The sequence below is a fragment of the Malus domestica genome, chromosome 14, assembly GCF_042453785.1.
Source record: "Malus domestica chromosome 14, GDT2T_hap1".
NCBI classification, from domain to species: Eukaryota; Viridiplantae; Streptophyta; class Magnoliopsida; order Rosales; family Rosaceae; genus Malus; species Malus domestica.
In genome coordinates, this window is record NC_091674.1 from 25,527,225 (window position 1) to 25,542,394 (window position 15,170).

Sequence of the window (15,170 nt, forward strand, 5' to 3'; positions counted from 1 at the left end):
AAAAATATCTATATAATTTATGAAATATTCTACTCATATTATTAATGAGGTCTTTTCTGATAAAACTCGACCTCTACTGATGATTAAGTTTAGATAATATCGCTGATATTGGTGATGGAGCATATTGAACCTCAAGGAGACCATGGGTGAATTCCTAAATCATCTATCATATCTCTTGCATTACCATTTGACAAATATTATAAAAAGTAATATCATTATTCCACGTCTCTTTTTTTTTTTTTAACCAAAGATAGATATATTAAATACGAATGGAAATGTTTACATCCTGCGCAAGAACATTAAACAGAAATTTAGGGCCAACATGGTCCCAGACAATGTCCTTGCCTTCCTTAAAGACAAACTTAGCCACAGAGTGAGCGGCACGATTTCGCTCCCTAGGCACAAAGCCAAACGTCACAGACGTTAGTCTTCGGGCTAGTACCTCAATATCGCCAAGAATGCATTCAAAGCTACAGTTAGGGGCAGTCCCTTTATTGATCATCAGAATGACAGTTTTTGCCTCTGCTTCCACAAAGACATTCTTAAATCCGTATTCAGTACAATATTGCAAACCTGTACGGATAGCATGTGCCTCTGCAGCAGCCGCGCAGTGGAAAGTGCTGGTGCCCGAGCCTCCTGCCGCATGGAGAATGCCAGCGAAATCTCTTATAACCCATCCCGCTCCGGCTCTGAAGGACGCACTGCACCAGGACGCGTCGGTATTGAGCTTGAAAGTTCCAAACTGCGGCTTTTCCCAGAGAACAGGCATCATCGGATGAGATTTTAGGGGCCGTACTGCACCCTCATCCAGAGAACCATGATTCATAGCTTCCCTGTACTCACCGATGTTCTTCCTCCAAACAGTTAGGATTTCATTTGGTTGGCAGTGTGACCCTTTGAACACCACATCATTTCTGTTTTTCCATATCCGCCAAAGCCCAAACGCAAATTCTTGCATGATAGCCTCTGCATCCTCTCTATCTTTAATACTAGTGCAAAAGATATTCCAGCTATCTAAAAAATCAGCACCGATCAATTCAATGCAGTTGAGATGTAGTGGGGAACAAAACCAGAGGCGGTGGCTGAGGTCACATCTAAAAAATAGGTGATTTTCAGATTCGTCAACCAAGTTGCATACCCCGCAGACATTGTCGATCCGCATATATCGTCTTTTTAGATTGTGACGAACAGCAAAGGCATTATTACAGCATCTCCATATGAAGAACTTGATTTTGTTGGGAACTTGAAGGTTCCAAATACCTTTCCAAACCTGATTGGTGTTATGGTGCATGCTAGGGACTCCTCGCCCTTTTTTTCCCAAAACTCCGTTCTCTAGTAAACTAACAGCAACCCCGTAACCGGTTTTAACCGAGTAGCTTCCGTCGACGGTGTGGTGCCACACAAGTCTATCACAGCAGCCAAATTTACTTAAGGGGATGCTAAGTATGTGTTTTGTATCCTCCGAATTGAAGCCTTGCATGATGACTTCACTCTTCCATGACCTGGAGTTGGGCTCAATCAAATCACTAACCATAGTTTCTTGCAGGCAGTCTCTCGGCTTTACCAAAAAGGTGGTGGGTTTCGGGAACCACGGGTCGTCCCGGATGTTAATCTTAGTGCCATCTCCCACCCGCCACCTGATTCCATGTTGAAGCACCCTTCGAGCTTCGAAGATACCTTTCCATCCCCACGATGTGTTTTTACCCTTTCCTGCCTCCCTAAAGGTTTTCTCCGGGAAGTATTTTTCTCTTAGCACAAAGGCTAAGAGAGACGACGGGTTCTGGATAATTCTCCAACCGATCTTAGCCAGGAAAGCAAGATTGAAACATTGTATGTCTTTAAAGCCAAGTCCGCCCAACTTTTTGTGCCTCATTAATCGATCCCATGAGATCCAGTGAACTCCCTTCTTTTGGTCATTTCCTCTCCACCAATAATTCCGTATAGCCCTCTCCACATCCCTGCAAACCCCGATGGGGAGCTTAAAACAACTCATGGCGTAGTTGGGCAGTGCCATGGCCACCGCCTTAACGAGGACCTCTTTGCCGGCATGGGACAGGAACTGCTCAGACCATCCCGCTAGTCTAGCCTCAATCTTATCCCGGACCTCAGCAAACACTACTTTTTTGGACATGCCAAAATCAGATTGTAGCCCTAGGTATTTCCCAAAGCCCATCCTACAGTGGATGCCTAAAGTTTCCCCAATTTTCTTCTTATTTCTTTTCGATGTTGTGGATCCAAATAAAAAAGAGCTCTTGTCCAGATTTATGTTCTGCCCCGAGCCATTTGCATAAACATTCAGAACATCCACCATCCCTTGAGCCTCCTCCATAGTGGCGTGCCCAAAAAGCACAGAGTCATCCGCAAAGAAGAGGTGGGATATAGGGTTACCACTTGGTGTCAGCTTGATACCGTGTAGGGATCCGCTTTCCATGCTTCTTCTGATTAGCGAAGAGAATCCTTCGGTACATAAGAGAAACAGAAAAAGGGATAGTGGGTCACCTTGTCGAAGCCCCCTCTCAGGATGGATATGGCCCGTCGGAGAACCATTAATAAGAATACTGAAGGAGACAGAAGAGATGCATTCCTTTATACGATCGCAGAACATAGGTGCAAAACCCAATTTGACCATCATGGAAAGAAGGAAGTTCCATTCCACCCGGTCGTACGCTTTGGCCATGTCCAACTTTATGGCCATTCCTTCTTGGTTCCCTTTCTTTTGGTGAAGCAGAGAGTGAAGAATTTCATGCACCACTAGGATGTTGTCTTGTATTTGTTTCCCAGCAACGAAAGCGGATTGATATTCTCCAATTATTTTCGACATCACAGACTTTAGCCTGTTAGTCAATATCTTGGCAATGATCTTATAAATAACGTTGCATAGCGCAATAGGCCTGAATTGCACCATACTCTTTGGACATTTCACCTTTGGGATGAGAACCAAATTGGTGTGGTTTAGCTTCCTCAACAGTTTCCCCGAGTGCCAGAAGGCATTGACAACCAAAGTCACATCCTTACCCACAGTCTCCCAATGATCCTTATAGAAACATCCGGTGAAGCCGTCTGGCCCCGGGGCTCTCGTAGGTGGAATTTGGAAGGCTGCCTCCATAATTTCACTGTCTGTGATCGGAGCCGTCAGAAGCTGGTTGTCATCATTACTAACTCTATTTTCCATGCACTCCGTTATCTCTCCAATATGACTCGGCCTAGAGGATTGAAAGAAGCCAGTAAAGTAGGAAGAAGCAATATCACAGATTTCCTTTTCATCCTCGTGCCAAACTCCGTGATGGTCCTCCAGCCCTTTGATCTTATTGTGCTTTCTTCTTCTCATAGTTTGTGCATGAAAGAATTTAGTGTTCTTGTCACCCTCTTTTAACCATTGAATTCTGGATTTCAATTTCCAGTAGGCTTCTTCTTCCTTGTGAGCAGCTCGTAATTCTTTCTCCTTTATCTTTATCTGGTCGGAAGCAAACTGATTGGACTCATAAGCCCTCCGGATCTCCACCTTCAGTTGGTCAATAGCCTTCTTAGAGTTTCTACCCTTGCCTCTATACCACTCCTTTAAGCTCATTCTTAGTGTTTTCATTTTTTTCACATAAACGAAAGGCATGGGAGCCTCCCGAAATACATCTCCAGTCTCTGGACACACGGTCGCGACAGTCTTCCATTTTGCTCCACCGTGAGTCAAAGGCGAATTTCCGTCCTCTCCACACCCTCATTTTTTCAGTGAAGAGGATCAACATTACATGATCAGATCCGTCGAGGGTGACGTGCTTGATTGTGGTGTCAGGGTAGAGATCGGACCAACCTGGGGTAGCAAGCCCGCGATCCAACCTCTGTTGGATGGGAAGTGAATCGCGATTGTTCCTCCACATGAATGGGTAGCCTTCAAAACCCAAGTCCAGGAGCTCGTTCCTCGCCACGAAATCTCTGAAGTCCCTCAAACTGGAGATAGACCTTGTGTTGCCGCCTTCCTTCTCATCGTTGCACAAGATGTCGTTGAAATCACCAATGAGGAGGCAGTGGTTATCATCATAGTTGATCCTTTTGCTAAGATTCTTCCATTGCTCCCTTCGTCTCTGTTCATCCGTACTGGCATAAATGGCAAAAAGTCTCCAGTGGTGGTTGATGGTTGCATCCCAAACCTTGACTTCAATCATGAACTCCTCTGATTTTACAAGCATGATTTGTGACTCATCTTTCCAGAGGACACAGAGTCCGCCACCGATGCCTTTTGGCTCCACAGCGAACATAAAATTCATATCTAACCTTCTTTTCAGAAACTCATAGCGACTGCTTTTATTTTTCGTTTCAAGCAGGATCACTATGTCGGGGGTATGACGCCGGTTCTGTTCCAGCAAATTGTCAACTGTCAGGTCACCCCCGATACCCTGGCAGTTCCAAACGATTAGCTTCATGGATTCTTGGGAGACCCCTCTAGGCTGGTCTCCTCCGCCTCTGGAATAAGGTTTTTCCTTGGCCGGTTCTTCCTTGGTTCCCATTGTGGGTTGGGCGTGAAATCGTCTCCCTCGTGACGCCCTCGTTTCTTCCCACTCTGTTCTTTCATCACAGCTTCGATGATGGGAGCTAATTCGAATGGGTCATCGTTCACCTCCTTGTTGTTATCCGAGTTATTTCCTTGGTCCCCCTCCCTGATATTGACTTCCTCTCCTGTAAGAGTGCCTCTGTCTGAGTCCTCTACCTGGTTTGGGAAGGAGTTAAGGTCGATACCTTGACTGTGCCCAAGAGGCGTCTCCAGAGTCTTGTTCGTGATGTCCTCCTCTTGGAGTTCGAACAGCACCACATGTTCCGCTCCAGTAGCAAGAACTCCTCCAGGTCCAATTAATCCGGCGTCGAAAGCAGCTTCCCTTGCCATTCGCGCACCTTCCTCTTCCTCCCGTTTAGTTCGAAGTCTATCATTTGCCTTGGATTCTCCAGTACATTGTCTGTTAGTGGACCATTTAGGCTTGCTGGGCGATATAGCCGTGTCAGTCACCTCTTCCATCATCGTAGAGAGACAGATGTTCCCACTCGGGGTTTTGGAGCCACCAAAAGGTGTTTGGCCTCCAATGCCGGATCCAGCTGATGATCTTCCAGATCTCCACCCACCATCTGCCTCCTCATTCAGTTCCTCTTTGTAACTTTCTGAGCTTCGTCGCCCACCATTTGAGCCAAAAGAAGTTCTACTGCGTGAGGCATTCCCCAATAAATTCCCCCGTAGGTCTGTAGTAGCGTCCAACCCACGAAATGCCCATTCTTCGTCATTCTCCTCACTGATCATACAATCAGACTCTTCTCCTTTCTTTGAGGGTTTACAAGTGCTGGTGGTATGTCCAAGTAATCCACAGTTTAGACAGTACTTCGGTAGAGCTTCGTATTTGAAGTCAACCCAAACTTTCCCTTCGTCTGGAAAGTTAACAACAGTTCCCCGCATGAGGGGTTCCCGGACATTGAATCTAACCTTCACTCGAAGGAATCTACCAATGCAATCCCGACTCCCTGATTTATCGACCTTACGCACGGTCCCAATCAATCCCTCGATAGTTTCTGCGACCGCTTTCGTCATGCTCAGAACAGGAACATTGTGGATTTGGGTCCAGAATGTGCCCAGGATGAGTGGCGTCCATCTATTTAGCCCAGGCTCAGATCTGTCAGCTACCATGACCAAATCATGTTTAAAGACCCAGGGTTGCTCAACATCCAAGACTCTCTGCATATCACGTTGGCTGGCAAATCTGGCAAGGAATCTGCGATCCCCAATGTCTCTGATGGAGACTCCCTCCCTGCCTCGCCACAAGGACATGAAACAGTCAATAAACACTTCGCCCTTCACCTCCTTGCAGGTCAGCACTTCAGCAATCATGGTGTATTGGAACCCCAGTAAAGCCCCTTCTACATCCTTTCTTTCAATGTTGACACCCCCAAGCTCCTTCTCAGACAGCCGCAGCTTGGACCCAAAACGATTCCCCAATTCATCCATCTCACCTGTCTTGCTCATAGGAATACCCCGCCGGAACCCCTTAACGTGGGTCCTTCTTAGTACACCAGTAGATTCTACTGATATCAAGATTTCAGACACGCAGCCCCAATTCCGAAAATCACCGACCCAAATCTGCACGAAGCGGAATCTAGGCAGATCCAGCACAATATCCCATTGCCCAGTTGATGCACACCAAAAGCATTTTACCAGCTGACAGCGACACAAAGAAAGAGCAATTACCCGGAGGTGTGGTAACAGTGGCGAAGGGCCAGGGATCTGGCGCACAGAGATTGTCGGTCAGACCCAGCACCCAATCCAACTTGACTCCATCAGGCCTCAGATTTGCTTACAGGAGAGTAAACTCGAAGATCCCACAAGTCCACGCGGGTTTCGGCGGAGTTGGTGGGGATATGGAAGATCTGCGGCAGCTCAGGACCAGCCAAAACCCTAACAAAAACCCTCCTTGCGAGGGACAAATCGCCGCGCGTGAGGCGCGTACAAAAAATGGATAATGCTCAAAATTTCATCTTTGTAGAGAGAGAAATCTCTTTTTTTCTTTTTCAAGATCTTTGTTTCTTCGTCCTGATTTCTCAAGAAGTATTATTATTATTAGTATTATTCTGTGTCTCTCTCATATTTATCAAGATCTTTTTTCTTTGTCAAGATTTCTCAAGGAGTATTATTGTTCCGTGTCGCTATTGTATTTTTCAAGATCTTTTGTTCTTCGTCCTGATTTCTCAAGGAGTCTTACTATTCCACGTTTCTCTCGTATTTTTTCAAGATCTTTTTTTTTTTTTGTCCGGATTTCTCAAGTAGTATTATTGTTCCACGTCTCTCTCATATTTTTCACGAGCTTTCTTTCTTCGTCCTAATTTCTTAAGAAATATTATTATTCCACGTCTAATTTCAAGATCTTTATTTCTTCTTCCTGATTTCTCTTCTTTTACTGGATGTGGACAAGTATACAGAGTAATAATTACATCGAGAAGATGAGGACGTCGGCTGAAGGTTTTTCACCTTTTTAACCAAATACTCTTTCAATTCCAACAAAAAAAAAATTAATATTCTCTCTGGATGTATGTTTAATTAAATTACGTTTTGTTTATTCACATTATTGCCACGTCATTAGTAGTTTAAGATTTCGTACATTCCTCTAAGTACTAAATATTTTAAAAGCCGAAAAATTGGTTAAATTCGACCCGACCATCATATATTTTTCAAACCGGTTATAATTTGACTAAGGAATCAATTTAAATAATTTTTTTTGTCGAATCAATTTAAATAATTTTGACTAATGGTATTTCGCAATGAACTAGTCTAGTCTAACACTCACCACAAATGTAGCAATCTCCCCTCCCACGCCTCTCTCCCTCTGATTGTCTCAACATACCTTTTACCACTCAGCATAAATAATAGGGGTTTTTGAACATTAGTCCTTACAAAAGATTAAAATTTAAAAAAAACCTGATGCTAGATTAAATATTCAATTTAATCCCTTGAGTGTACTTTTATCAAAATTTACATTCAATTTTTCTTATTTAATGTGTATTTTTATTTAATATCCCCGTATTAAATTTTAATTTTATTAATATGCACATATTTAATTTGTTTTAATTAGAAATGAACGTAAATGAGAAAATATTAAAAAAAAATTTGTGATCAAAAAATATATAGATCCATAAGTGTACAAAAATGATTGTGTTAAAATATATAAAAATTGACTTTTTTGTACCAAAATATTTATACCTACATGATTGTACCGAAATATATTATAATGAACCTAAATGTATGTACTGAAATGTATTATATTGAATTAATGTACCTAAAAGTCAATACCGAAATGTATGTACCAAAATGTACGAACCTAAATGTCAATACCGAAAATGTATGTACCTAAATAAAAAAATTTCAATACAAGTGTACCTAAATGTCAATACCGAAATGTATGTACCAAAATGTACGAACCTAAATGTCAATACCGAAAATGTATGTACCTAAATATCAATACCAAAATGTATGTACCTAAATGTATTTAACGAAATAATAATTGAATTAATGTACCTAAAAGTCAATACTCAAATGTGTGTATCAAAGCGTACGTAACGAAATGCATTATATTGATCGGAATGCATTATATTCAAATGTACTAATGTACCTAAATGAAGAACATACAAAATTGTTATTGGAATATATATTATAAAAAAAATTAATTGCCTAAATGTAGACATTAAAATATATTATGGTGAATGAAATAAAAATTAAATGTAAATCTAATTAATACATTAAAATAAAAATAAAAAGATAAAATAAAACATTGAAATACAACTAATAAATGATATGATTAAATGAGCTAGGGAATAAAATTAGATTTTAATCTTACATATGGTTATAATCTAAAACTCATCTTTTTTAGGGATTAAAATGAAATTTTCTATAAATAATACGACTTGTATCTTCAGATGTCGATGGATTTGACAAATAGCATGGAAAACTGACCACACTGAACCATATTGGTTATGTATTTAATATATTATCGTTGATAGATTATAGTGATGTGGTCGATGTCGACTTTGCCTAATGAGACCAACTCCAATCTTTGACCTAAGGTGAAAATAAATTTATTAGGCTTTTGGTGAGAAATTGAGTTTCTTGCTCCAATGGTGTGAAAATTTTAGGCCAAAAAGTTGTTATATATCACTTCAGCTTTGTTTTTTATTCTTTTCGCTAACTTTTTGAAAAATAATGTTTGACTTGGCTTAATTTTATGAATAGTTCTAAAAAAATATGAAAATTCACAATAAACACATACAATGAGATCAAAAAGCAAAGGTCTAGCCGGGGCTGGAGTTGGCCCGAGAGGCTCTGCTCGGTTTCAGTTCCACCCACTCCATTTTACAGCCATACCCAACTCTACTTTTTACTATATAGCATACATGTAAGCAAGAAATATGAAATATTGAAAGAGAAATGTTAGTTACCTTCTTAGGACAGAAATTTCTACCCACAACTGGTTTCTCTTAATATTGGGAACATTTAATAAGACCATTTGCACATTAACCCAATCTGACCACAAATTCTTCGTTACCGTTGTTCCCCTAAAACTAACAAATAAAATAAAATAAAAAACATAGGATAGTAAAATAAATTAATAAATAAATAAACATGGGATAATTCAAGGCCACCTACCTTTCTGCGCTTCCCCAACCTCCATTCTTATCACGACCTACTTCAGTAGCACCCGCCGCCCCTCAACTCCGATGGCACCGACAACATTGTGTTTCTACAGGGGACGGCAGCTTCTTGCATTCTGAACACCAGAATCCACCTGCTGCTATTGCCTATCAGGTATTGACTGACATAATGTAAATGTAATTCTCTATACTTACCCTTTAGTTTTACATTATTTTTACCACTTTGCCTGATTGCTTGAATGGTTTTAAATTATTTGTTTTGTGGGGTTTCCCAAGATTTCATCTTTCACTTCAAATTTAATAGATTGGCAAGTTGCAGATACCACAATTCTATAGTGATCCAAAATATCGTACATTTTGTGACTTATGAAACTTTTCTATGGTTTAAAATTAGAGTATCAGATGTTTTGTGATGAATTACGAAACTTTTAGGCCATCTCCAACCGACCTGGCCAAAAGGTCATAGGCCAAAATATAGCCCATTTTGACATAAAAACCATCTCCAATCGAGGGTTAGGCTAAAAGGCTTGTGGGCGTCACCATGCCATAAATAAAACACCAAGCTAGTGGGCTGGCCAAAATGAGCCAGCCAGCTAGCTCGATGAACAGCCCAGCCAGCACCTTCTAGTCCCATAAACCAGATAAGTTCCATGCTTAATCACATGTCGATTGAAAGAAGCAATATTGCAGCAAAACCTCTTCTTAAGTGATGCATCAACAATTAAGTAATTCATGTGTTCTCTCCGAAGTGAGAGTTCTTCTCTCTAGAGTGAGAATCTTCCTTACTGATTCTGTGAGATCTTCAGTTTTAAGCACTTCTGGTGGCACCGGCTCTAGCTTCGGCTAGGGTCGGTTGTTGGGTCCTCTTTTCCCTCTTCTCCTTCTACTTTCCCTGCATCTACTGTTGGTTCTTCCAAATTTTCAATTTTGCCTATCTAATTCCCCAACCCTTGTGTGTTTTCCTCTTCCTGGCCCTTCCTTACTTTGATTTTCAATCGTGTTCTTTGTGGAGTTCGTGTGTAGAATTCCAGTGCTCTCACTGGCTTGGGTGTTTCCAACACCACCACCTTCTTCTTGGTGTTTGCCGTTTCCGACAGTGTTGCTCACTGAGCTTCACATAGGTGGTTGACCTCTTTCGTTTGGGTGCCGATTACCTCTTACTTATGGTTGTGCGCATGAGGCTTCTGAGAATAAGATGATCGATGGTGGTGGGAGAATTGGTTGGCTGGAAGCTCCTCAGATTGGCAATGGAGAAAGTGGTGGATGCTTCTCGGATGTTCTTTCGTTTTTGGGCCTTATGGGCTTTTTTATGTTTATGTTTTTTTAAGTCCATTTTTGGTTGTTTATAGATGTTGTTGGGTTTTTGTTTTGTTGTAAGTTTGTGTACGGTGTGTTTGTTTGAAATAAAATTTCTTACTTGACCAAAAAAGAAAAAAGTGATGCATCAACTTAATTAATTAAAGCAGCTTTAGCAAAAAGTTAATTAATTATCTCTTCTTTTTGTACACAAAAGTAAACATCTTAATTGCATATTTTGCAAGTAATCTCATCCCCGGTATTGACTATTAAAATTTCATAATATATTATTTATATATTTTTCTTATATTATGTACTTTTTTAGTATATTATCTTATGTACTTTTGCAAAAAGAATTATACCAGCATGTGGACGGACTAATAATTAAACTTTAATTTGGGCTTAAAAAAAAATAATAATACAACCGGGACCCATGCAAGAGCCAAAATATCGTTGGGGTTGGTCTAGTGAAATGTTGCGTATAGACGTAATTAAAATAAATTTATTTGATAAACCTAACATTAAACTATTTAGTGACGTTGATTTAGGTACAATCTTTTTTATTATTGGTTGGTTATTGTTCGGAGGTTCTTTTCATTAGAGAAGTATATTAAAAAATAACCTCTTTCAGTTGAAAATGAGTTTTTTTTTGTAAAAGGGTTATGATTTGGTCTATGGTTTTTTGGCTCCCTCGGTTGGAGATAGTATAAAATATGGCATGATGTTCATTAAAAAATAATTTCTTACAGAGCTATAAGGCTAAATATGATCCTTTGACCCCTTTCGATAGAATATGGCCTTATATGACTTTGTATTGGGATAAGCTATACGTAAACATTTCCCTATAGAAAGATGACGTTCTTGTGACTCTTTTTTTTTTTAACAAACAATATTATTTACACTAAGAGAAAAGAAGATGAGCTTAGCCTCGCAATGAGTTAACAATAATGTGAGGTCTAATTCGTCTTTGGCGAAAATCAAACTTAAAATCTCTCACTTACAAGTGAAGAGAAATATCATTATAATATTAGGTGGCTCCTTGATTCCAAGATTAAAATGAGTTGATGACTTTGTCAAAAATGTATGTCTCTTCGTACTCAAGTTTTGCACAAACTGGTTCTTACAAAATGCGGTATTACTATTATTTTATTTATTTTTTATATTTGTTAGATATATTAGATATAAAGGAAAGGGATGGAAAAGAAATAAAATGCCCTTTTCGGAATATTATTTCTTTAAGTTAAATGCGGTCCACATGTGAAAAGTTGATAGGAAATAGGAATACGCATGCAGCCATTTTTATGGTAAGAGATTATGATCCAACTACTCGATACAATGAATTCAAAGTTGGAAATATTTAAATAATAAAAGAAAAAATTAATAAAAAATAAATACATAAGATAAATATACTAAAATATAAGAAGAAATTTGACCGCTCTTCCTTTTTTTTTTTCTATTGTAATTTTTGGATTATTATATGATGTACAAAATCAGATGCTAGAAAATCTCACACTACCTTCTGAGAATCTAAATTATGAAAATTTAATAGACACCAACGTGGCCCATTTTTGTAGCTGCAAATCATCAATGCAATTCTTATTCTAGTACTTGCCATAATAATAAAATAAAAGGTTAACATATCCTTTTCAAATGTTATCATTAGAACGCAAGTCCCTGTCTGTTACACTGGTGGAGATGAGTTTTGCCTATGAGTTCAAATTATGTCGACGTTTTAATCTAATAAATTTATTTTTGACCTAAAAAAATGTAGTAATTCTCGAATCAACAAAGAGTTGTTGTAAGATATTTTTTTCTTTTAATTATTAAAATTTAAAAATAATTTTAATCTCGTACCAAATAATTTTTTTAAACTTAAAAAAAAAAAAAATTATTTTTAAAATATGTTCTTAAGAAATATTTTGAGAAATTATGAATTTTTTTTAATAAATTACCAAGCAGGCATCCAGACAAACCCAGCAACAAGAGCTAGAACAGCAATGGCTCTTCTAGCACTTGTGTTTGAGCAGCTGCATAAGAGTGTCTTTCTTCTTCCTCTTCTCGTCCTTTCTGCGTTCATTCTCTTTTCGTTTACTAGATCATCGTCCAATGGCGACGAGAAACGCAAACTCAAGTTACCACCTTCCCCACCAAGGTTGCCATTGATCGGAAACCTTCACCAGTTAGGCACATTCCCGCACCTTTCTCTCCATGCTCTCTCGAAAAAGTATGGCGATTTAATGCTAGTTCATTTCGGGAAAGTTCCGACTCTGATTGTTTCGTCTGCAGAGATGGCCAAGGAGGTGATGAAGACGCAGGACATTGCTTTCTGCAGCCGGCCGAAAGCCACTGCTCCAGGAATATTGTTCTATGACGCTCATGATGTGGCGTTTGCTCCTTACGGGGAGTACTGGAGGCAAGTTCGGAAAATCTGTGTTCTTGAGCTTCTCAGTCTTAAGAGGGTTTCACAGTTTCAGTACGCAAGGGTTGAAGAAGTTTCCGAGTTGGTCGGAAAGATTCGCAAAGCGTCGAGTCTCAATGGCGGGGGTCCTATTGTTCTGAGTGATCTGCTGGTGGCAACCTCCAACAACATCATCTGCAGGTGTATTCTCGGACAAAAGTTTGAGGGCGAAGAGAACAAGTGGTTCGGAGATGTGGCGAAAGATTTGATGTGCCAACTCATGAGTTTCAGTTTTACGGATTACTTTGGTCCGAGGATGAGTTGGCTCGACCGTGCTAGAGGCCACATTAAACATTTGACATCAATTTGGTCCGAATTTGATAAGTTCTTCGATAAGTTGATTGCCGAACATAAGGAGGCAGAGAAAGAAGGCAAGCCTCGCAAGAAGGATTTCGTGGATATTCTCCTCCAAGTTCAAAAGGATGGCAATGACTTTGAGCTCAAAAGTGACCACCTCAAAGCACTTCTACAGGTCTGTATATATCCCCCTCCATAAGTTACTCTCTATAACAATAACATGGATAATATATATATATTTATGGCTGAAGATTGATTTGGCTTCTTAATTTACGATTTCAGGACATGTTTGTCGGAGGAAGTGATACTAGTTGGACTGCCATGATATGGTTGATGACAGAGCTTGCAAAAAATCCGCGTGTGATGAAGAAAGCCCAAGAAGAGGTAAGAAGAGTGGTGGGGAAAAAGGGATTTGTAGATGAGAATGTTGACATCCCCCAAATGACCTACATGATATGTTGCATCAAAGAAAATATGAGAGTTCATCCTCCGGCACCTCTTTTACTTCCCCGTGAAACAAGTACAGGTGTGAAATTGGGAGGTTACGACATCCCTGCGAAAACACAAGTGTTTGTCAGCGCATACTCGGTACAAAGGGACCCCAAAGTCTGGGACAAGCCCGATGAGTTTTACCCGGAGAGGTTCGAAGAAAAGTCCGTTGGTTTCGTAGGTCAGGAGTTTGAACTCATCCCATTCGGTGCTGGGAGAAGAGTGTGCCCTGGACTCGGCTTTGGGGTTGCTTCAGCTGAATATGTGCTTTCCAACCTTCTATATTGGTTTGATTGGAAATTGCCTAGTGGTGGTAAAGCATTGGCTGAGACCATGGACACCGATGAAGTTTACGGACTCACAGTCCATAAGAAAGCTTCTCTCAACCTTATCCCAATCCCATACAACCCTTGATCCCTCCATAGAGGTCCGTCATACTTATATATGCTTTTAATTAATTGTGTTTGTTGTTTCTGTTTCACCTGAATTTGCTTTAGTAATTCTGCACTTTACAATGTTTTGATCCTCAACGAGACGTTGTAATGTGACTGCGTAGAAATTGTAACAGATACATAGTTTTTGATAATAATACATATTTCGGATTTCCATACAGAGGGACCCCGAAGTATGGGACAGGCCGGAGGAGTTTATCCCAGAGAGGTTCGAGGACAGCCCCATTGATTTCAAGGGCCAGGACTTTCAACTCATCCCATTTGGTGCTGGGAGAAGGGGTGCCCGGGAATTGCCCTTGGGTTCTTTCGGCCGAACAGGTGCTTGCGAACATTCTGTACTGGTTTGATTGGAAATTGCCTAGTACTAGTGGTAGTGCATTGCGTGAAGCCTTGGACATGACTGAAGTTTATTGGCTCACGGTCCGTAAGAAAGCTCCTCTGATTCTTGTGCCGGTACCCGACTCTCCTTGATCCCTCCATCCAGAGATTTCGTGTTTAACTTGCTCTTAATCTAGTTGTTCTTTTGTTTTTTTGCTGAAGAAGTTGTCTGCCTTAATGATATGGTAAACTATATAAAATGTATTGTTTGCCTAAGTTCTCAGAGGCATCTCAATAAACACTTCTCCCATCTTAGCTACTTCCATTCTACCTTGGATGAGTTCTTGGGTTAATTTTTTGAGTCTTTTTTTGGGAAAATGTAGTACTCATGGCCAATCCCAAGCGGTCAAGTTTTTATTGGAAAAATTATTAGAACCTTCATTTAATGGAAATATTTGAATTAGAAACTGTTGTGCGGAAGTGTCAAATATGAAACCAATAAACTAATACGGAAAAATATGACAAGACAAACAATCTATAATGACACAAGAATTTATATTGGTTTGGCTTACATGCAATTCAAAGAAGACGAGGAAATTCCGCTAATATCAAAATGGAGATTACAAATCGAATTTTACTCTCAAATCCCAAAACCCACATATACCCAATAGCTCTCACTCATACAAGAACAA

At 39.9% G+C, this 15,170-nt stretch overlaps 2 protein-coding genes across 3 annotated transcripts; one reads left to right on the top strand and one right to left on the bottom strand.

The window, feature by feature from the left end:
• Positions 1 to 259: 259 nt before the first annotated feature.
• On the bottom strand, positions 260 to 4,415 carry LOC114820933 (uncharacterized). Its single transcript, XM_029092281.1, has 2 exons — positions 3,806 to 4,415; positions 260 to 3,711 (listed from the first exon to the last, which is right to left on the bottom strand). The coding sequence occupies exons 1-2, from the start codon at positions 4,413 to 4,415 to the stop codon at positions 260 to 262; spliced, it is 4,062 nt and encodes a 1,353-aa protein (XP_028948114.1).
• Positions 4,416 to 9,182: 4,767 nt separating this feature from the next.
• LOC103455159 (phenylacetaldehyde oxime monooxygenase CYP71AN24-like) lies at positions 9,183 to 14,797 on the top strand. 2 transcript variants are annotated; one of them, XM_070812496.1, is made up of 4 exons: positions 9,183 to 9,322; positions 12,751 to 13,394; positions 13,502 to 14,135; positions 14,322 to 14,797. In XM_070812496.1, the coding sequence occupies exons 2-3, from the start codon at positions 12,753 to 12,755 to the stop codon at positions 14,120 to 14,122; spliced, it is 1,263 nt and encodes a 420-aa protein (XP_070668597.1). In that variant the 5' UTR covers positions 9,183 to 9,322; positions 12,751 to 12,752; the 3' UTR covers positions 14,123 to 14,135; positions 14,322 to 14,797. The 2 variants fall into 2 exon arrangements, with proteins under 2 accessions (XP_070668597.1, XP_008392977.2); XM_008394755.4 differs by lacking the exon at positions 9,183 to 9,322 and having other exon boundaries at positions 12,399 to 13,394.
• Positions 14,798 to 15,170: the final 373 nt, after the last annotated feature.

Coding starts and splice junctions, on each gene's coding strand:
- LOC103455159 (XM_008394755.4), top strand. CDS start 12,462: ATGGCTCTTCTAGCACTTGTGTTTGAGCAGCTGCATAAGAGTGTCTTT. Junction 13,395..13,501: donor ACCTCAAAGCACTTCTACAG/GTCTGTATATAT, acceptor TTACGATTTCAG/GACATGTTTGTCGGAGGAAG.
- LOC114820933 (XM_029092281.1), bottom strand. CDS start 4,415: ATGAAGCTAATCGTTTGGAACTGCCAGGGTATCGGGGGTGACCTGACA. Junction 3,712..3,805: donor TCGCGGGCTTGCTACCCCAG/GTTGGTCCGATC, acceptor TGAAAAAATGAG/GGTGTGGAGAGGACGGAAAT.